Source organism: Sapajus apella, unplaced genomic scaffold, assembly GCF_009761245.1.
Source record: "Sapajus apella isolate SASKATOON/1434 unplaced genomic scaffold, GSC_monkey_1.0 scaffold17, whole genome shotgun sequence".
Taxonomy (NCBI): domain Eukaryota; kingdom Metazoa; phylum Chordata; class Mammalia; order Primates; family Cebidae; genus Sapajus; species Sapajus apella.
Genome location: NW_022436957.1, coordinates 12,455,250 through 12,477,267, shown reverse-complemented (window position 1 = coordinate 12,477,267; position 22,018 = coordinate 12,455,250). Strand labels below are relative to the sequence as shown.

The 22,018-nt window shown below is 44.3% G+C and overlaps 1 protein-coding gene across 8 annotated transcripts in view; it reads left to right on the top strand.

Annotated features, from left to right (window-relative positions):
- Positions 1-22,018, top strand: part of CTPS2 (CTP synthase 2) — a 222,903-nt gene that overhangs the window by 5,701 nt on the left and 195,184 nt on the right. For 7 of the 8 annotated variants that reach the window (XM_032285990.1, XM_032285983.1, XM_032285985.1 and 4 more), the window contains 7 exons: positions 577-747; positions 2,032-2,129; positions 7,851-7,967; positions 8,114-8,197; positions 10,138-10,218; positions 12,150-12,301; positions 18,689-18,821. In XM_032285990.1, the coding sequence (XP_032141881.1) occupies positions 577-747; positions 2,032-2,129; positions 7,851-7,967; positions 8,114-8,197; positions 10,138-10,218; positions 12,150-12,301; positions 18,689-18,821 (836 nt within the window). The remainder of the gene's footprint in view (positions 1-576; positions 748-2,031; positions 2,130-7,850; positions 7,968-8,113; positions 8,198-10,137; positions 10,219-12,149; positions 12,302-18,688; positions 18,822-22,018) is intronic. The other variant, XM_032285984.1, reaches the window with a different exon arrangement.

Below are 22,018 nucleotides of genomic sequence, written 5' to 3'. Positions count from 1 at the left end.
AATAGAGATCTACAGACGGGTCTTGTTAAAGTGGGTGGTCCTCGTATGATGAGGTCTGCACCTGTCTTTTCTGACAGTGCATTGTGCAGGTAGCATATGGCACACCCAGGCCTTTTTTCTCAGTTTCACCAAGCTGCCTTGTGGGTTAGCTGTGGCCTTGCTTTGTCATTTACTGTCTAATTGTGGCTTTAACCAAGAAGAGAATCAAGGTAAAAGTTTCTTATTGCAACTCCAGAGCCAAGGATACTGATGCCTTGAAGTAAAATGCTGTTTGTTTTTAAAATTGCTGTTTTCAAGTCTTTTTTTCATGCGGTGTATGTTGAGTTTGGAAAAGCTAAATTTTGAAGACAGAGTTTCAGTAGATTTAAAAAAACACAATAGAATACTATGAATAGAATTTTCTGATGCATTTTCTGGGATAGAATTGAATTGTTAATTTCTCCACCAACAATGAGATGGTGATAGAATATGGCTTAGAAATACATCTTTTACCAGCTCTTTGATAAAAATATGTTCATCTTTGAAAAATCTACTGGAAGCAAAGATTTGATTTTTCCATTGCCTTTTTAATCCTAGGTGAAGTCTTCGTCTTAAATGATGGTGGAGAAGTTGATTTGGACCTTGGAAATTATGAAAGATTTTTGGATATTAGTCTTTATAAAGACAACAACATCACCACCGGGAAGATATATCAGCATGTGATCAATAAAGAGAGGCATGGCGATTACCTGGGGAAAACAGTGCAAGGTATTATATTCCATAGATGTGTCGGAGCCCTGTGTGCTGAACATCCTTGTGCTTCTCAAAAGTAGAACTGAAGGCTGGTGTGGTGGCTCATACCTGTAATACCAACACTTTAGGAGGCCGAGGCCGGTGGATTGCCTAAGGTCAGGAGTTTAAGACCAGCCTGGCCAACATGGTGAAACCCTGTGTCTACTAAAAATGCAAAAATTAGCTGGGCGTGTTGGCTCGTGCCTGTAATCTCAGCTACTCAGGAGGCTGAGGCAGGAGAATTGCTTGAACCCAGGAGGCAGAGGTTGCAGTGAGCCGAGATAGCACCACTGCACTCCAGCCTGGGCGACAGAGCGAGACTCCGTCTCAAAAAAAAAAAAAAAAAAAAAAAAGTAGAACTGAAAATGTCACAGTCCCTGTGCTCTACAAGTTCTAATCCTTTTAAAATTGTTGTGTTTTCGTTTTCCAAAAAAGTGTCCTTCACCCTCCATGTTCCTGATTATATTTTCATCACTCTTTTTCTTTTTTAAATTTATTTTTAAAGGTAGTCAAATTTAGCAGTGGAGGGTTGTAGACCAACCCTCCATTAGTGGCACTAATGTTAAAAAGTTCTGATAACCCACTGCCATCAGATCAGCCTCTTTTTTATGTATTGTCATTAATTGTTCTCCTTCGTCTATGTATCTCTTTTTTTTCTCTCTCTCTCTCTGTTCCTCTCTCAGCTTTTGTTTAGAAAAGCCATGGAGAAACATGTATTATCTTTACCTAATTGGAGTGCAGCCTTTTGTTTTGTCGTTTTTTTTTTTTTGAGACAGGGTCTCGCTCTGTCACCCAGGCTGGAGTGCAGTGGTGCGATCTCCGTTCACTGCAACTTCTGCCTCCTGGGTTCAAGCGATTCTCCTACCTCAGCCTCCCAAGTAGCTGGGACTACAGGCATCTGCCACCATGCCTGGCTAATTTTTGTGTTTTTAGTAGAGACGGGGTTTCACCATGTTGGCCAGGATGGTCTCTGTCTCCTGACCTTGGGATCTACCCGCCTCGGCCTCCCAAAGTGCTGGGATTACATGCGTGAGCCACCATGCTGGCTATTTCTTGTTCTCTGTAATTGGTTGATTTCAAGACAAATGGCCTAACGTGTAAATGACTAAGCCAAAATCGCATCACCACATGTGCATTGCAGTGTGGGAATTAAAAAAACTAGGAATGTGGCTTGGGTAACTTGCCAGGTGACTTTTAGGTGATTGGGGAGGTCTAAAGCACATTATTTTCTCATGAGCATGTTCTTTCTTCTTTCTACAGTTGTCCCTCACATTACTGATGCTGTCCAGGAGTGGGTTATGAATCAAGCCAAGGTGCCAGTGGATGGTAATAAGGAGCCCCAAATATGCGTTATTGAGGCAAGCATATAACTTTCTTTATAAAATTATATCCTGCTGGGTCTTTGAGCATCTGATCTTCATTCATTTGACAAATACACATGCCCTCCTGAGTGCCGGACACTGGGCCAGGAGGTGGGGTCACAGCAAGGAATAACATAGATGGCTTCTGTCTTTGTGGTCACAAGTCAGTGAGCAAGATTGGCATTAAACAGATAATCATTCATACTCCTGGGTGGACGTGCAGTGAACTGCTGGTGGAGACTGATCAGCTGCTGATAAAGCCAGTGTGAGGGCGTCCTCTGTGCCGGGGCCTGGGATGGGCACAGTCTCTGCCCTGGGGGAGCTTGCTCACAATCCTGTCCACACACAACAAACCACACTCTAGTGCATGCTATTTGAAAAGTATTTCCGAAGTGCTTTGGAAGTAAAGAGACACTGGGTTAGCGAAGTCAGATGGTAGAGGTGATAAATGATTAGTATCAGCTGTTTAAACAAAGAAACTAGTGGCTGGGCAAGGTGGCTCATGACTGTAATCTCAGCATTTTTGGATGCTTTGGTGGGAGGATTGCTTGAGCCCAGGAGTTTGAGACAGCCTGGGCAACATGGTAAAACCCAGTCTCTACAAAAACTACAAAAATTAGCTAGGCATGGTGGTATGCACCAGTAGTCCCAGCTACTTGAGAAGCTGAGGCGGGAGGATCTTTTGAGTTCGGATGGTTGAGTCTGCAGAGAGCCATGATCGCACCAGCCCTCCGGCCTGGGCGATGGAGCCAGACCCTGTCTGAATTAAAAAAAAAAAAAAGGTAATATTTGAACTTGCCACTTGTTCCCTTCCTCTCCATGTGCAGAATGAGAATGTTAATCCATATCATCCTCCTCTAAATGTCAGTTGGCTTAATTGCTCCACAAAAGAGCAGAATAACGAAGTTTGGTTCTTGGAGTCAGTCTGCCTCGGTTTGTATTTCTGCAGGTATATTCCTGAACCGTGTATACCTCAGTAATTAAGAGTCTGAAGGCAAACTGTCTGGGTTTGTAGCCTAGCAAGGTCACTTACAGGGGGCAGGAGGAGGGTGGTGGTAGCAGGAGTGACCTTGGGCCAGTTTACTAACTTCTCTGTGCCTGTTTAACTCATTGTTTTGAGGATTAAATAAGTCTCTACACTTATTGCTTAGAATGGTGTCACAGATCTAGTAAGTGCTTAAAAATTATTAGCTAGTATTAAGATGCCTGTATGACTTTTAGAAAATTCTCACAATTTCAACGTCCTCATTTGTAATAATGTGGTAATAATATAATATTGTAATAATAAGATAATAACAGGATTGTTCAGGGATTAAATGCAATCATATGGAGCACTTTGCAATGTCTGGCTCAATAAATGTAAATTAGCTATTATTATTGTCATTGTGTTAGCAGATATCATACGATGTAGAAGATCCATTTTGTTAACAGTAGAGCTGATAAAGTTACTGGTTATTTATTTTTTAGAGATAAGATCTCGCTGTTGCCTCGGGCTGGAGTGCAGTGGCTATTCATGGGTGTGATCAAAGCTCACTGTAGCCTCGAATTTCTGGGCTCAACCAATCTTCTTGCCTCAGCCTCCCAAGTAGCTGGGACTACAGGTGTACCACCACCATGCCTGTCAAATTATTAATTTTATTCCTTATTCTACCCTTGAATTGACTTATTTACCTTCACAATGATTAATTTAGCACTTAATATGTACTAGCCCTGATGACAGCTGCTGGGGATGTGAGATTGAGTGTGATCTGGCTTCTGCTCTTCAGGAGCTCATTGGATGGATTTTAAATTTCATGAAAACAGAGAAACTGACAAACAGAACCCCTTCTCCATTATAACCCTGATGTTTATATTTGCTTTTTGGATGCTAGTGGTCAACCATCTTCTTTGGTTCATTGTAAGTTGTGTTCAACAGTTGTGTTTGTGCACCATTTAAGCTTTTGAAGGACTGCCAAACCAGATTTTTAGTTTTTTTTTTTTTTTTTTTTGAGACGGAGTTTCACTCTTGCTACCCAGGCTGGAGTGCAATGGCGCGATCTCGGCTCACTGCAACCTCCGCCTCCTGGGTTCAGGCAATTCTCCTGCCTCAGCCTCCTGAGTAGCTGGGATTACAGGCACGCGCCACCATGCCCATCTAATGTTTTTTGTATTTTTAGTAGAGACGGGGTTTCACCATGTTGACCAGGATGGTCTCGATCTCTTGACCTCGTGTTCCACCCGCCTCGGCCTCCCAAAGTGCTGGGATTACAGGCTTGAGCCACCGCGCCCGGCCTGATTTTTAGTTTTAAGCATAGAGGAGCTGTTGAAATGTCTTCAGATCAGTGGAGCTGACAGTTTTTATTTATAATAGTGTGGGTTATCTTGGCATGAATCTGAAATAATTTATGCTTGTCTTAAAGGAATAACAGGTTTCTTTCTTTCTTCTTGTTTATTTTCCAAAAAAGAAGACGCAGCCAGGTGTGATGGTTTGTAGTCCCACTTACTTGGGAGGTTGAGGCGGGAGGATCACTTACAGGAGTTTGAGGCTACAGTCAGCCATGATCTCACTACTGCACTCCAGCCTGGCTGGCAGAGTGAGACCCTGTCTCTAAAAAAAATAAAAAAGGAGAAGAAAAAAAGACTCCTTTCGTTAAAGACAAAGGCAAAAACAACTTTGCACATCTCATAAATTTGCTGCTGCTTCCATTTCAGCATAAAGTATTGTTATGGGTGATATTTTCCCTTTTATTTGGGGCAACAGTTAATTTCAAACTATTCCAGTAGTAATTTTGAAGGTTTCTGAACACCATGATGATGGTGACCTAGAGGTATGGTAACGGGAATTTCTGAATTAGCGGGGAGAATGTAGTACCACGATTGACCACAAGAGGGCAGAAGCGGATAATGTTTAAAGTTGGCCTCCTTTTCGAGTTCACTACAGCCTGTGCTCGACTTACGACCACGATTGGTGCCGACCGACCGGTCGTAACACGATTTGGTCGTAAGTTGAGTAGGCTATATGTACAGTACTGTGAAATGATGTTATAAAAATCTTTAAGTCATATTTTATCATAATTTTCTTTCATTATTGTTATATATCGTAATTTCCTTTGTTCATTTTATGCCATTTGTATCATCTCTACACCATTTTGTTTCTTATTTTTACATTCGTCAGGTTTAAGTAAAACAGTGTGTTACCAGTACAACTGGTTTAATATTTGCAAAACATACAAAATTACAAAATACAGGTGCATACAAAAATACAAAATACAGGTGTAAAAAATACCATAGGAAACATTTTCCCAATTGCAAAACATATCAAAATATATAAACATGTACAAAACATTTTATTGGCCGCTGGTGCTTGGCTGTGGATCGTTGATGTCGTCATCTGAGGCAGCAGTTGGGGTTACCAGAGTTGGTTTTTTCATAAACATGGTGAGCTTTGTCTGAATTGTATGTTCCTTTTTCCTTCATAAATTTCATGATACGGACGAAACACATCGTGCGCCATCCGTTCAATCCTTGCAAATCGTTCAATGTTTGGGTCCATTGCTTCGAAATGTATAAGAAGTTTATTCAGTAAAGATAAACCGTCTGATAATCCCCTAGTGGTGAACTTTCTTTCTGGCTCCTCCTCTTCTTTCTTCTTCTGCCACTCTTTCTTCTTCCAGTTCGATTAGCTCTTCATTTGTAAGTTCTCCGGATTCTTTGTCTAGCAACTCTTCGACATCTTCCATTTCACACTCCAAAGAAAGGTCTTTAGCGAGTTTCACTATTTTTTCCCGAATCGTTTCAAGTTCATGTTCACTGTCAAATCCGTCAAAATCATTAACATAGCGCTTAACACAATTTTTCCAGATGCCATTCATGCACTTTGTCATCACAGCCTCCCAGGTGGTAGCGATATTCTTGATACACATCAAAATGTTGTAGTGTTTCCAAAAATCTACAGCGAAGCAGTCGTGACTAGCGATTGTGGTCGTAAAGTCGAATGGTCGTAAGTTGCATAGGTCGTAAGTTGATCAATACCTGTATTATTGACTCCCAGAGGACCTCCATCAAAACAGAGGATATATGCATATAGTTTAGTTTAAGTGCAGACCTCTTTTTTTTTCCTTAGAGAAAATAAATAATTTTCAAAAATTAGATTTTGGTGCCCTGTAGTTAGTGGGTACTTACACTCACTTCTCCACCCTCTCCCCCAAGTTCTTGATTATATCATGTGATGTTTTAGCTTCTTCGAGGTTTTTTTTTGTTTGTTTGTTTGTTTTAAAGAGACAGTGTCTTGCTCTGTACCCTAGGCTGGCGTGCAGCAGCATGATCATGACTCACTGCAGCCTGGACCTCTCCAGGTTCGAGCAATCCTCCCACCTCAGCCTCCTGAGTGGCTGGGACCATAGGCACCGTGCCACCATGCCCAGCCAATTTTTTAAATCCTTTTGTGAAGGCAAGTTCTCACTTTGTTGCCCAGGCAGGACTCGAACTCCTGGGCTCAAGTGATACTCCTGTCTCCCAAAGTGTTGGGATTACAGGCGTGAGCCACTGCCCCCAGCCCTGCCTTTGGTTCTGTTGTAATTTTGGCAACAGGTATTAGAACATTGTTACTTAGGGCTTATATTGAATTTCAGGACTTTTCTGTCTTGTCCCAACTACTAAACTAACCCCCAGTGCTGCATGCAGGGTACTGGATTCATGCCCTCAAGGGGCTTACAGTCTAGTGGGGTAGTGAGGCAGGAAACAAAGACAGAAATGAAATAGAGGCAACATATGCTGAGTTTCTAGGATGGGTACAGTGCTGTAACAAGGGTTGGTGGGATATAGGCTGCTTTAGGTGGGGCGTCAGAGTCTGCCCTCTGAGGAGGATGCATTTCTCCTGGACTGGAGGATAAAGAGAGGATAAAGAGAGGTTGCTGTAGATAAAGAAGGAGGGTAGGAGGGCTTGAGGGGCAGGAAGGAAGAGCATGGAGTATTCAAGAGGCCAGTGGGGAGGGGACCAGATGGCACTTGTAGACTCAGTAGTGTAAGGGCCAGGTCCTGAGAGCCTTTTTTTTTTTTTTTTGAGACAGAGTCTTGCTCTGTCACCCAGGCTGGAGTGCAGTGGTGCGATCTCAGCTCACTGCAGCCTCCGCCTCCTGGGTTCAAGCAATTCTCCTGCCTCAGCCTCCCGATGAGCTGGGAGTACAGGTGCATGCCACCACGCCCAGCTAATTTTTGTATTTTTAGTAGAGACGGGGTTTCACCACGTTAGCCAGGATAGTCTTGATCTCCTGACCTTGTGATCTGCCAGCCTCAGCCTCCCAAGGTGCTAGGATTACAGGCGTGAGCCGCTGTGTCTGGCCTCAATGCTAGTTTCAATGAAGCAGAGGGCTACTGAAGAGTATACACGTGGAGAAATCTTTAATAAAGTTTCATTTTTTATTTTAATATTTTTTCAGAGACAGGATCTCCCTCTGTCACATAGGCTGGAGTGCAGTGGCACGAGCATGACTCGCTGCAGCCTGGACCTCCTGGGCTCAAGTGATCCTCCTGCCCTGGCCTACTAAAGCACTGGGATCACAGGCATGAGCTGCCACGCCCAGCCACAATTTAGTGGTTTTGAACATATTTACAAACGTCTGTGTAACCATCTAACTTTAGTTCTTATGCTCGGTTTATTAAGAACTCTTTTTATTAGCTTGTGTATCGTGGAAGATGTGTTGTCATTTGTGTCTTTTTTTGTTTGTTTTCCATTCCCAGCTGGGAGGCACCATTGGAGACATCGAAGGAATGCCATTTGTGGAAGCGTTTAGACAATTCCAGTTTAAGGCGAGAAGAGAGAATTTCTGTAATATCCACGTTAGCCTTGTCCCACAGGTGAGCTTTCCAGATAAGTATGTGGACAGCAACTTTGATAAGTTTTCCTATGATATTCTATGTGTCCCACATGTGAAAGTGGGGCACCATTAATCATTCATAGGAACTGGTGTCCAGTGTGCTGACGGGACCCCATTTCTTTTCAGCTCGAAGCTACCGGAGAACAAAAAACCAAACCCACCCAAAACAGTGTTCGTGCACTGAGGGGGTTAGGCCTGTCTCCAGATCTGGTGAGTTGAGGACAGTGGGTAAGTCTATCCCAAAGGTCTCTGGGAGGAGGCCCTTCATTTTTTTTTTTTTTTTTTTTGAGGTGGAGTCTTGCTCTGTCACCCAGCCTGGAGTGCAGTGGTTAAGTCTTGGCTCACTGCAACCTCCGCCTCCCAGGTTCAAGCGATTCTCCTGCCTCAGCCTCCAGAGTATCTGGGATTACAGGCGCATGCCACCATGCCTGGCTAATTTTGGTATTTTTAGTAGAAGTGGAGTTTTGCCATGTTGGCCAGGCTGGTCTTGAACTCCTGGCCTCAAGTGATCCGCCTGCCTTGGCCTCCAAAGTGCTTGGGATCACAGGTGAGAGCCACCACTCCTGGCTGCCCTTCACTTTATCTTTATCATCATCTAAGTCCTTTGTTCTTCTTAAATGGCTCCTATGACAATGAGCTTTTCTATCTGGGAGCCGAGAAAGCCTTATTCCCTTAGCTTCAAATGTTGCTTCAATCTGTTCTTCCCTAGGCCCTCATTTGATGGGCCACACTGATAGTTGGCAAGTGTGATGTCCTGTCATTTATACGATTCCTGGATTCTTTAGAATGAAGCTGGGATCTTGAGGATTTTCCTGTGACTCTGCTAGGATGGGTTATCACTGTTCTTTTTTTTTTGAGACGGGGTCTGGCTCTGTCACCCAGGCTGGGGTGCAGTGGCGTGATCTCAGCTCACTGCAACTTCTGCCTCCTGGGCTCAAGTGATTCTCCCACCTCAGCCTTTTGAGTAGTAGATACTAGAGGTGCACACCACCACTCTTGGCTAATTTTGGTGTTTCTTTTTGTTTTTGTTTTTTTTAAAAGACTGGTCAAGTGCAGTAGTGAGAAGGGGGGAATGAGTAGAACAAGGAGTTCGATCTATGACTGACTGAACAATCAATTGAGATAACTCACTACCTTCGGACCAGCCGATGTGTTTTTTTTTTGTTTTTTTTTGAGACGGAGTTTCGCTCTTGTTATGCATGATGGAGTGCAGTGGCTTGATCTCAGCTCACTGCAACCTCCGCCTCCTGGGTTCAAGCAATTCTCCTGCCTCAGCCTCCCGAGTAGCTGAGACTACAGGCGCGTGCCACGATGCCCAGCTAATTTTTGTATTTTTAGTAGAGATGGGGTTTCACCATGTTGACCAGGATGGTCTTGATCTCTTGACCTCATGATCCACCCGCCTTGGCCTCCCGAAGTGCTGGGACTACAGGCGTGAGCCACCGCGCCCGGCCCGATGTGTTTTTTTTAGAGACAGGATTTCGCTATGTTACTCAGGCTGGTCTCAAATTCCTGGGCTCTACCAATCCTCCTGCCTTGGCTTCCTAAAATGCTGTAATTACAGCATGCCCAGCCCACTGCTCTTATTTTTAGTCTAAACAGTGATGTGGCCTTATAGCAGGTGATCCAGTCATCACCAATAATCTCAGTCAGAGGTTGGCAGATAACGGCCCACAGCTTGGGTGCCTGGTTTTGTAAATGAAGTTTCATTGGCTCGCAGTCACGCCCATTCATTTACATATTATCTGTAGCTGCTTTCACACTGCACCAGGATTGAGGATCAGGACAGTGACTGTGTGACCTGCAAAGCTGAAATATTTCCCATCTGGCCCCTTTGATAAAAAGTTTGCAACCTCAGTGTAGCTCTTTTCTCGTAGTTAATGAAGCAACACTTGTGAGCCTGGACTCTTCACCAGAGACGTCTCGATGTTTCCAGTTCTTAACTGATAAATTTGTGTTTCGAGTTCTTACTGATAACTTTGTGCTGAATTTGACTATACTTATATTAGTGCTCAGACCAATTGCGAATAGTGCAGTGGAATTCCCAAAGTGAACAAGTACATACTTGGTCAAGTCTCTTGTAGTAAAAAGAAATGAATGTGCTGAAAATGAATCTTGTTTGCTGATGCATGCATAACTGGCTTTGACAGATTGTCTGCCGAAGTTCAACACCCATCGAGATGGCCGTGAAGGAGAAGATTTCTATGTTTTGTCACGTGAACCCTGAACAGGTTTGTGCTGCTCTTTAGGTTTTATTGTCTGGCAGCACTTCTGCTGATGCCAGTGTTTTGCCCCTTTTCAATGATCATATTACTTTTCACGGCATGTATGCAAGCGGTGGGGGACTCTGATCCAACCATGATCCCCTAGCCTTTAAGTGAGATAGGATGCATGTTTCTTTGCGTGATCACTCAACTTATGGCACAAAAGCAGGATGGGCTTTATTTTTTTTTCTTGAGACAGAGTCTCACTCTGTCACCCACGCTGGAGTGCAGTGGCACGATCTCAGCTCAGTACAACCTCCACCTCCTGGGTTCAAGCAATTCTCTTATGTCAGCCTCCTGAGCAGCTGAGATTACAGGTGCCCACCACCACGCCTGGCTAATTTTTTTGTATTTTTAGTAGAGACGGGGTTTCGCCATATTGGCCAGGATGGTCTCAAACTCCTGGGCTCAAGTGATCCACCCCCCTCAGCCTCCCAAAGTGCTAGGATTACAGGCATGAGCCATTGTGCCTGGCCTACCAGGGTGGGCTTTTAACTCACAGTCAAACCTCTAGAGAGAGAACCACATGAAGTCTCCTTGTCATCTCTTTATCTTGTCTTTCCTTCCGGGACACTTACTGCTTTCACTCACTTCTCCTTTCTACTTAAGTCACCCCAAACACACGAGCACGTGGACCATTCGCACTAGCGCTTGTGACTGCATCAGTGGACTCAGTTCACTTCGTTGGTACAGAAATCATCCTGTGATTTGGGCTTAGGTCCTCTGCTCTGCAGGACTTTCCACCTCGGTATTCAGATAATTTGCTTTTCTTTTTTCTTTCTTTCTCTTATTCCAATAAGGCTTGGGTATAAGGGATTGGAGTTGCCTGTAGTTTAGCGAGTGATATAAATGGCGCTCAGGAAAAGGGTGAGGTTTGGCAGAAAGCTTTTCTTCAGATTATAACTCTGGGTTCTCTGAACTCTAAAAACGATCAAATTGAATTTTGGCATCTTGGAAAGCCGTCTGATGAAGAGTCCCCTGCCTGATGCCTCAGAGTCACCGCAGAAGTCTGAACTACTTTGAAAAATGTGATGGCAGATTGAATGGACGCTTCTGCGTTTGTATGTTGTCGTGCCATTTTGTTTGCATCCAATCCTTTTTTTTCTTTTGTGAGACAGGGTGTCGTTAATGTCACCCAGGCTGGAGTGCAGTGGCACACTCTTGGCTCAGTGCAACCTCTTCCTCCCGGGTTCAAGCAATTCTACTGCCTCAGCTTCCTGAGTAGCTGGGATTACAGATGTGTGCCACCACACCCGGTTACTTTATGTATTTTTAGTAGAGATGGGGTTTCACCTTGTTGACCAGGCTGGTCTCGAACTCCTGAACTCAGGTGATCCACCTGCCTTGGCTTCCCAAAGTGTTGGGATTACAGGCGTGAGCCACCACACCTGATCTGTCCAATTGTTTTGTGTACACTTCTTTTTTTTTTGAGATGGAGTTTCGCTCTTGTTGCCGGGGCTGGAGTACAATGGTGCGATGTTGGCTCACTGCAACCTCTGCCTCCCAAATTCAAGCGATCCTCCTGCCTCAGCCTCCTGAGTTGCTGGGATTATAGGTGCATGTCACCAGGCCCGGCTAATTTTTGTAATTTTAGTAGACATGGGGTTTCGCCATGCTGGTCAGGTTGTTCTCGAACTTCTGACTTCGGGTGATCTGCCCAACTCGGCCTCCCAAAGTTCTGGGATTAGAGTTTTCTAACTAAATAAAACTAACCTTGTGCAAATTCTGATGCTAGCTTTGGTTGCTGGTTTCGTGTGTGTGTGTGTGTGTGTGTGTGTGTGTGTGTGTGTATGTGTGTGTGTGAGTGTGTGATATCAGTATATCCTGAATTTTGTCTCATTCTTGTGGCATATTTGAGTCGATATGAATAAGTATGGTGATTTCTCATCATCACTTAGGTCATATGTATCCATGATGTTTCTTCTACATACCGAGTTCCTGTGCTTTTGGAGGAACAAGGCATTGTGAAACATTTTAAGGAGAGATTGCACCTGCCCATTCGTGATTCTTCAAGTAATTTGCTTTTCAAGTGGAGAAATATGGCTGAGAGGTAAGTGAAAGGAATTACTTGTATAATCTTTAATAATTCTTGAGTGTGGGAGTAGAACTAAGACCTACTTGAAAGGGTATGTCATATTTGGCATTCTGCATGTGTGCACATTTTGGTCTGGATATGCCTGAAGATGGAGTTCACTGTTATGGTGCTTTGCTGTATTAGTTGAAGATTTCTGAAGCCTTCAATTTTGTTGTTATACATAAACCAAAGTGAATTAAAGGAATTTGATTTCTGGAAGGATTTTTTTTTTCTTTTAAATTCTGGAAGGATTTCTATTTATTTACTAGTTCATTTTTTAGTTTCTGAGTATTTTAAATTTTTTCTTTGTTTTTCTATTTCGAGAGTCTCGCTCTGTTGCCCAGGCTGGAGTGCAGTGGTGCCATCTCCACAGACTCCTGGGCTCGAGTCATCCTCCCGAGTAGCTGAGATTAGAAGCACGCACCACCACACCCGGCTAAGTCTTGTATTTTTTTTGTAGAGACGGGATTTTTCCATGTTACCCAGGCTGATCTTGAGCTCCTGGGCTCAAGTGATCTGTCCACCTTGGTCTCCCAAAGTGCTGGGATTACAGGTGTGAGCCACCGTGCCCGGCCTTAAAACTGTTTAGTTTTAAATGTTGCAGGTTTTTTGTTCTGCTTTTTTGTTTTGCTTGTTTTTAAGATTTGGCTAACTTTTCCTGAAGAAAATCCTTTTGAATGGGAAGTTGTGGCTGTGCTATGTTTGTTTCATCTTGCAGTCATTAACTATTCAGCATCATTATTAAAACTCTTGATAGATTCTAACTTTCAGACAACCATATTAATTTGAGCAAAGTTTCTCTAATTTGAAGGTATATGAAAATTAAGCTGGGTGCTGTGGCACGTACCTGTAGTCTCAGCTATTTGGGAGGCTGAGGTGAGAGGATCACTTGATCCCAGGAGTTAGAGACCAGCCCAAGCAACATAGCGAAACACTGTCTCAAAAAAAAGGGAAATTAAGTCCCTGTCACTTGTTTTCTTTCTTTCTCTTGTTTTTTGAGACGGAGTGATGCTCTGTTGCCCAGGCTGGAGTGCAGTGGCATGATCTCGGCTCACTACAACCTCTGCTTCCTGGGTTCAAGTGATTCTCCTGCTTCAGCCTCCTGAGTAGCTAGGATTACAAGCGCCTCCCCCCGCCATCCCACCACGTCCAGCTAATTTTTTTTGTATTTTTAGTAGACATGGGGTTTTAACATGTTGGCCAGGCTGGTCTCGAACTTCTGACCTCAGGTGATCTGCCTGCCTAAGCTTCCCAAAGTGCTGGGATTATAGGTGTGAGCCACCGTGCCCAGTCTTGTTTCCTTTTACTAAATGTAGTTGAGATGGGACTATTTGGGCAGCTTAGGTCAGAGCCAGTAGGTACAGCTGTTACATATGTAGGTTCCAGATTGAGAGCCTGGTTCCTCCTACCAGCTGTGTGAGTTTGGGTAATTACTTAACTTCTCTTGCTTGTTCTCCCATCTATATATAACAAGGGGATACCAGTGCTTACCTAGTGGCAATTATGAGAAAACCCTGTAAGGACTTACCATCGAGTCAGGTGCTATAATAGATATTGGTTGCTGTTGTTGGTAACCATAATTAAAATGATTTGATGGTGACAAAATCACTGACCCTGGTAGATGACTAGTCAGATTGAGGTTTTCTTGCCCTTTCATTTACAATGAAAAAAAATGCTTTAGACTTTCTGGGGCAATTGGAATCAGGAAAAAAGAGCAGTTTCTGAGCTTAGATTCTCTAAAACCCCTGCTCTCTAGAGTCCTTAAAGTGCCAGTCATTTCACAAAAATTTCCTAAGTAGTTGGGGCTGATACACTTTAAGCACTAGAAGTTTTAATATTTTGACTATTTTATTGGAAATAGCTCTAAGTTATACTCTATGCAGCTATGCTTTTTTTCTTTTTCTTTCTTTCTCTTTTTTTTTGGCGTGGGGTCTTGCTTGTTGCCCAGGCTGGAGTGCAGTGGTACAGTCTCAGCTCACTGCAGCCTCGACCTCCTGGGCTCAAGTGATCCTCAGTAGCTGGGAACACAGGCGTGCTCTACCACGCCCAACTGATTTTTGTATTTTTTGTAGAGATGGGGTTTTGCCATGTTGCTGAAGTGATCTTCCTGCCTCGGCCTCTCAAAGTGTTGGGATTACAAGCATAAGCCATTTGCCTGGCCACTTCTGTAATTTTTTTTTTCTTTTTTTGAGACAGAGTCTTGCTCTGTCACCAGGCTGGAGTGCAATGGCACGATCCTGGGTCAATGCAACCTCCGCCTCCCGGGTTCAAGTGATTCTCCTACCTCAGCCTCCCGAGTAGCTGGGATTACAGGCATGCGCCACCATGCCCAGCTAATTTTTGTATTTTTAGTAGAGACAGGGTTTCACCATGTTGGCCAGGACGGCCTCCATCTCCTGACATTGTGATCCGCTTGCTTCGGCCTCCCAAAGTGCTGGGATTACAGGTGTGAGCCACCGCGCCTGGCCCCACTTCTGTGCTTTTTAAAGCCAAATGTTTGGTCTTTGTATTAGTTTCCTGGGGGCTGCCATAACAATGACCACAAACTGGGTAGCTTAAAAAAGCACAACAGAAATTTATTCCTTCACAGTCCTGGAGGTCAGAAGTGCAAAATCAACACATCCACAGGGTAGGTTCTTTCTGGAGGCTCTGAAGGAGAGTCTCTGCCATACCCTTTCTCCTGGGTTTTGGTGCTAGCAATCAGCGGTGTTCCTTGGCTTGTGGCCATGTCACTCCAATCGTGGCCTCCATCTTTTATTTCCTTTTTTTTTTTTTTTTTTTTTTGAAACAGAGTCTCACTCTGTCACCCAGGCTGGAGTGCAGTGGCACAACCAGGGCTCAATGTGACCTCGAACTCCTGGGCTCAAGTGATCCTCCTGCCTCAGCCTCTTAGGTAGCTGGGACTACAGGTGCATGCCACCATGCTTGACTAACCTTTGTATTTTTTGTAGAGACATGATTTCACCATGTTGCCCAGCCTGGTCTCAAACTCCTGAGCTCAAGCAATCCACCTGCTTCAGCCTCCTAAAATGTTGGGATTAAAGGCATGAGCCAGCATGCCCAGCCTTTGGCCTGCATCTTCACATCACCTTCTCACTTGTGTCTTCTTCCCTTCTCTTCTTTTGTAAGGATGCTTGTCATTGGATGTAAGACAGGCCTTAATCCAGGGTGATTTCATCTGAAGAGCCTCACTTATGTCTGCAAAGACCCTTTTCCCAAATGAGGTCACATTCACAGGTTTTTGGGGACAACTTTCCTTCGGGGGGGCCACCGTTCAACTCACTACAGTCTTTAATTTTTCATTTTTGTGGGTACATAGTAGGTGTATGTATTTACGTAGTACATGAGATACTTGGTACAGGCATATAATGCGTAATAATCACATCAGGGTAAATGGGATATCCATCACCTCAAGTCTTTATCCTTTCTTTGCAATACAAACAATCCAAGTATACTCTTTTATTTATTTAAGAATGCACAATAAATTGTCGACAGTCTTCCAGCAAAGGAGATAGTCATTGTTCATGGGTATTCTGCGTCACGTTGGTGGTAACGTTGTTAACTGGTGTGGAGTGTGCATTCTTTAGCTTCAGTCCTCTCAGTACAGCCTGTAGAGAGGTGCAAGGAGGCAAACAGAGGCCAAAGGAACAGTCTCTATCATGGAGGCCCAGTGCTGCTCAGGGTCAGGGGTCCCTGATTAAACAGGGGATAGCTTGCTTGGGACCCGAAGTCAACGTGGGCACACTTCTCCACTTCCTCCGCTTCATCTCTCTTGAGAACTGCCTGTTGGGGGTGGCCGTGCAAAGAGGACTCCCCCTCTCCTTCCCCCTCACACAGCAGCTTGAAGTAGTATCAGATGCTTGCCTCACATTTGGTGATGGCTGATGGCTGGCTGAGTGGGGTGCATGAGGGAGACACTTGGTTGCTCTTGGAAGTATAGGTCCAAGGGGGAACGAGAGCTCCCTGGTAGGCATGACTCAGTGGACTCACCTGTCCCACCTGCTGCCCAGTGACTCCTCCCCTGAGAAGACCAGCCATGAATGAGCAGAAGGAGGAACCTGTGATACTGACTCCAGTGCTGCTTCCTTCCAGGGCCAGAGCTGATGTTGTCCCTTCTGTCTATGGAGGAGGGAGAAGGGGATGAGGCCCAACCTGTTGTGCTCCAATGCGGCTGTGCCTGCCTCTGACATAATCTCTGCCACTTGGTGTACTGTCATCCCACTTTCTGTTACCTGCATCCTTTCTCATTTTATTTTATTTTTTGAGACTAAGTCTTACTCTATCACCCAGGCTGGAATGCAGTGGCATGATCTTGGCTCACTACAACATCTGCTGCCTGGGTTCAAGCGATTCTCCAGCCTCTGCCTCCCGAGTAGCTGGGATTACAGGTGGGCACCACCACGCCCAGCTCATAGAGATGGGGTTTTACCATGTTGGCCAGGCTGGTCTTGAACTCCTGACCTCATGATCCACCCACCTCAGCCTCCCAAAGTGCTGGGATTACAGGTGTGAGCCACCGCGCTCGGCCTGTCTGCATCCTTTTTTTTTGAGATGGGGTCTGACTCTGTCGCTCAGGCTGGAGTGCAGTGGCGCCATCTTGGCTCACAGCAACCTCTGCTTCCTGGGTTTAAGTGCTTCTCTTTCCTCAGTCTCCTGAGTAGCTGGGAGTACAGGAGTGCGCCACCACGCGAGGCTAATTTTTTGTATTTTTAGTAGAGACGGGGTTTCACCATGTTGGCCAGGCTGGTCTTGAACTCCTGATCTCAAGTGATCTGCCTGCCTTGGCCTCCCAAAGTGTTGGGATTACAGGAGTGAGCCATTTTGCCTGGCCTGTTACCTACATACTTTATGGAGATATGGTGTCAGGTACAGACAGCTATGGAACCTCCAGAGCGTAACATAAAATAAAGTAGTGAGTTCAAGGGTTAGCAGTCTTGTCTCAGCTATTTTAGTCACCTTTCTAGAAAGTTATCTTCCCTGTCAGTTTTGACTTCTTAGCTTCTTGTGCATTTTTCCTGCACGTAGCCTGTTTGTGGTCAAGTTTTTCTCGTACACTCTGCAGATGTGTCTGTGTGTATGTGTTTTATGGATACAGAGTCTCGCTTTGTGGCCCAGGATGTAGGGCAGTGGCATGATCACAGCTCACTGCAATCTCCACCTCCCAGGTTCATGCAATTCTCCTGCCTCAGCCTCCCTAGTAGCTGGGACTACAGGTGTACGCCACCGTGCCTGGCTAAGTTTTGTATTTTTAGTGGTGATGAGGTTTCACCATGTTGGCCAGGCTGGTCTCGAACTCCTGACCTCAGGTGATCCACCTGCCTCACCCTCCCAAAGTGCCAGGATTACAGGCGTGAGCCACTGCGCCTGGCCACTCTTTGCAGATGTTAATATTGAAGATGGATATTTGTTATCATGGTAACATTTTTCTAAGGTGTTTGGGGAAGGGTTTGCTTCAAAGCCCTAAAACATCTTCAGCTCCAAGATGACATTCCATGTACCTAATACCAGACCAGATATTTTTCATGTTCTTTGAACAGATTTCCTGACAAAAGCAACACTAAAGATTGTGTCTCCAATGGTAAAATGTGATTGAATGTCTTCTGTAGAATGGAATTTTTCTCATAAAAATGATCTAAATGGCTAGTAATACTTTAAATTGTTCTCTTAGCACTATTCTTCAGGCATGCCATGAATAACCAGACTCTGGTGGGCAAGCTGGGAATGTAACCATTTTAAATGTAGAGACTTTGAATGCATTTTCTTACACAGTGTCACCTTATAAAGTTAATATTGGAATGTTTCCTATTGACAAGCAGAATGCATTTTCTTATACAATGTCACCTTATTAACTAATTTAAGAACAGCTTGTGTTTATGACATTTGGATAGCTTTTCAATTTTTACTTTTAAGGTGTTTAAGTTTTTCTTTGATGTGCTTGAATTTTTATCTGTACCTGCTTATGTAAGCCAACACTGGAATTTCTTTGTTTTTTGAGACAGTGTCTCACTCTGTTGCCCAGGCTGGAGGGCAGTGGTGTGATCACAGCTCACTGCAGCCTCAAACTCCTGGGCTCAAGTGATCCTCCCACCTCAGCCTCCTGAATAGCTGGGACTATAGGGATGCACCACCACACCTAGTTAATTTTTGTATTTTTTGTAGAGATGGGGTCTCACTATGTTGCCCAGCCTGATCTCAAAGTCCTGGGCTTAAGTGATTCTCTTGCCTCAGCCTCCTGAGTAGCTGGGACGATAGCTGCTCCTAAGGCTTTCAGAAGTGCCTTGCAATAAGAGCAGCAGCTGCCTTTGTTCTGTTTATGATGTTCTGTTACGTGCATATAACCTTTGAGTTTGTTTTCCTTCCCAGGTATGAAAGGCTACAGAAAACATGCTCCATTGCCCTGGTTGGCAAATATACCAAGCTGAGAGATTGCTACGCCTCTGTGTTCAAAGCCCTGGAACACTCAGCCCTGGCCATCAACCACAAGCTGAATCTGATGGTAAGTCCTGGCCTGGTCTTTTGGCTCTCTCAGTAATTCATGCCAATAGCACATGTTCCAGAGAGACAAGTTTTGTTAAAGGGTCTCTGAGATCACCTCCAGGACCTATGATTCACCAGAAGAACTCACAGGACTCAGCATATAGTTATACTCATAGCTAAGATTTATTACAGCCAGAGAATGCAAAGCAAAATCAGCCAGGGGAAAATCGTGCAGGGTGAAGTCTGGGGGTAACCAGGCGCAGGCTTCTAAGAGCCATCCCCTGGTGGAGTCCAGTGAGTTGTGATAATGCATGCAAACTGACATCTACCAAGGAAGCTCATTGAAGGCTTGGAGCCCAGGGTTTTTATTGGGGGCTGGCACATAGGCACCCTCTGCTTAGCATGTCCCAAAATGTGAGCCTCCCAGAAAGAAAGCATGCTTAGCAGAAACCATGTTGTCTGTACAGACACTTTTGGCACAGTGAGCCTCTTCCCAAAATCAGAGTTTCCAGAACTAGCCAAGGCCCCATCTTGTAGCAGGCCTTTCCAAGGGCAGCGGCGAGGCTTGCAGTGTAAACTCTTTTCTTTTTTGAGAGGGAGCCTTCCTCTCCCACCCAGGCTAGAGTGCAATGGCACCATCTTGGCCCACTGCAACCTCTGTCTTCACCGTTCAAGCAACTCTTGTGCCTCAGCCTCAAGATACCCCAAGTATCTGGGATTACAGGCTCCCATCACCATGCCCAGCTAAGTTTTGTATTTTTAGTAGAGATAGGATTTCGCCATGTTGGCCAGGCTGGTCTCGAACTCCTGACTTCAGGTGATCTGCTACACTTGGCCTCTCAAATTTCTGGGATTAATGGCATGAGCCACTGCACCCAGCCTGTGGAAACTGTTTTCTACATGTAGGTTTAAGGCACATTTCTGAAATTAGGCTTTGCATATCCAAATTAATGAGCATACTTGTCATGCTCCTTTAAATACATTGTAATTGCCTAACAAGAAAATAATAGAACATTTTTTCCCTTTAGCATTGGAACAGAATCTGGAATTTTAAAATACTATATTCCCCTTTTAACTTGGAAGAATGATATCTAGCAAAGTGGTTATTTGTTTTGAAAACTCAGTATTGTGGGATAACAGATGTGTAGTTATCTTACGTAGCTTGAGTATATTCTTCCATATAAGAATGGAAGTGGTATATGTTTGGAGTAAAACATTTAAACAAAGCATAAGCCGGGCGAAGTAGCTCACGCCTGTAATCCTAGACCTTTGGGAGGCTGAGGCAGGTGGATTGCTTGTTGCCCAGGAGTTGAAGACCAGCCTGGGCAACAATGGGAGACCTCATCTCTACAAAAAAATTTAAAAAGTTAGCCAGGTGTGGTGGCATGCACCTGTAGTCTCAGCTAATTGGGAGGCTGAGGCAGGAAGATCGCTTGAGCCAGGAGTTTGATACTGCAGTGAGCTATAATTGCACCACTGCACTCCAGCCTGGGTGACAGATTGAGATCCTGTCTCCGAAAACCAAAACAAAACAAAATAAACAAAGGAGAAATGTAAAATAAAGAAAGCAGATTTCTGTTCCCTGAAATCCCACTCGTTACCAGTTGGATACATATATTTATATATCTATTTCATATTTATATTTAATGATATTCAATATGGGCATATCATGGTTTAAGCAAGCCTCATCATCTTGACTTAAATGGCAAAAACTTTGTATAATGAGTAAAAAGATCCATTTATATGTTAAAGAAATTTAATGACTTCTACTTTGACACCGGCTTAGGACCTAGCTGCCTTTTCTCACTCCTCTTTTTAACCTCTTTCTTTCCTAATTACTTTTTAAATTTTTTATTGTATTTTGTTATTATTTTTAATTTTTATAGAGACGGAGTCTGGCTCTGTTGCCCAGGCTGGTCTCGAATTCCTCAAGCAATTCCTCCTGCCTTAACCTCCTAAAGTGCTAGGATTGCAGGCATGAGCCACTACTCCTGGCCCCTAATCTCTTTTTATTTTTGGCTTTCTAAGGAATAGTTGACTTCCCCTTCCTTCCAGTCCTCCAAGTCACCCACCCCGTTATATAAAAAAAGAAAAAGACAATGGAAAAATTGCCGTGACGTATACATTTTATAAAGCCTTTAAAAATTTGTACCTTAAGGTTTATTTGGATAGGTTTTTTTTTTTTTTTTTTTTTTTTTTTTTTGTTGAGACATAGAGTTTTCTCTGTCACCAGGTGCCAGGTTGGAGTGCAGTGGTGCAATCTCAGCTCATTGCAACCTCTGCCTCCCGGGTTCAAGCAATTCTCCTGCCACAGCCTCCTGAGTAGCTGGGATTACAGGCGTGTGCCACCACGCCCAGCTAATTTTTGTATTTTTTAAGTAGAGACTGGGTTTCACCATGTTTACCAGGATGGTCTCGATCTCTTGACCTCGTGATCCACCTGCCTTGGCCTCCCAAAGTGCTGGGATTACAGGCGTGAGCCACCGTGCCCGGCCTGGATAGTTTTTTTTTTTTTTTTGGAGACAGGGTCTCACTCTGTCTCGCAGGGTGGAATGCATTGGCGTAGTCTTGGCTCACTGCAACCTCCACCTCCTGGGTTCAAGCAATTCTTGTGTCTTAGCCTCCTGAGTAGCTGGGATTACAGGTGCCCGCCACCACACCTAATTTTTGTATTTTTAGTAGAGACAGGGTTTTGCCATGTTGGCCAGGCTGGTCTTGAACACCTGGCTTTAAGTGATCCGCCTACCTTGGTCTCCCAAAGTGCTAGAATTATAGATGTGAGCCAGCACGCTTGGCCAGGATAGTCATTTTTACAGAAGAAATACTAAACTGATATAGATAGAGAGGGACTGTTACATATATTGGAATTTTACACGTGATGATTCATTGACATTAGCTTCTCCTAAGTACTGCTAGAATCGTGGCCTTGTCATCTTCCAAGTTTGGGCTGCATCTGTCTAACTCTCCTGGTTTGCTACAGTGGCTTCCTGGCTGGTTTCCAGCCGCCAGTCTTTCCTGCCTTTGTCACACTCTACCAGAGTGATCTTTGTAAAATCTCTCTCTGTTCCTGTTATCCCTTTTCTTAAGATCTTTCAGTGGTGTCTCAGTCTATTCAGGCTGCTGTAACAAAGTACCATAGATCAGGTGGATTACCAACAACTGCCATTTCTCTCTCACGGTTCTGGAGGCTGGAAGTCCAAGATCAGGGTGCCAGCG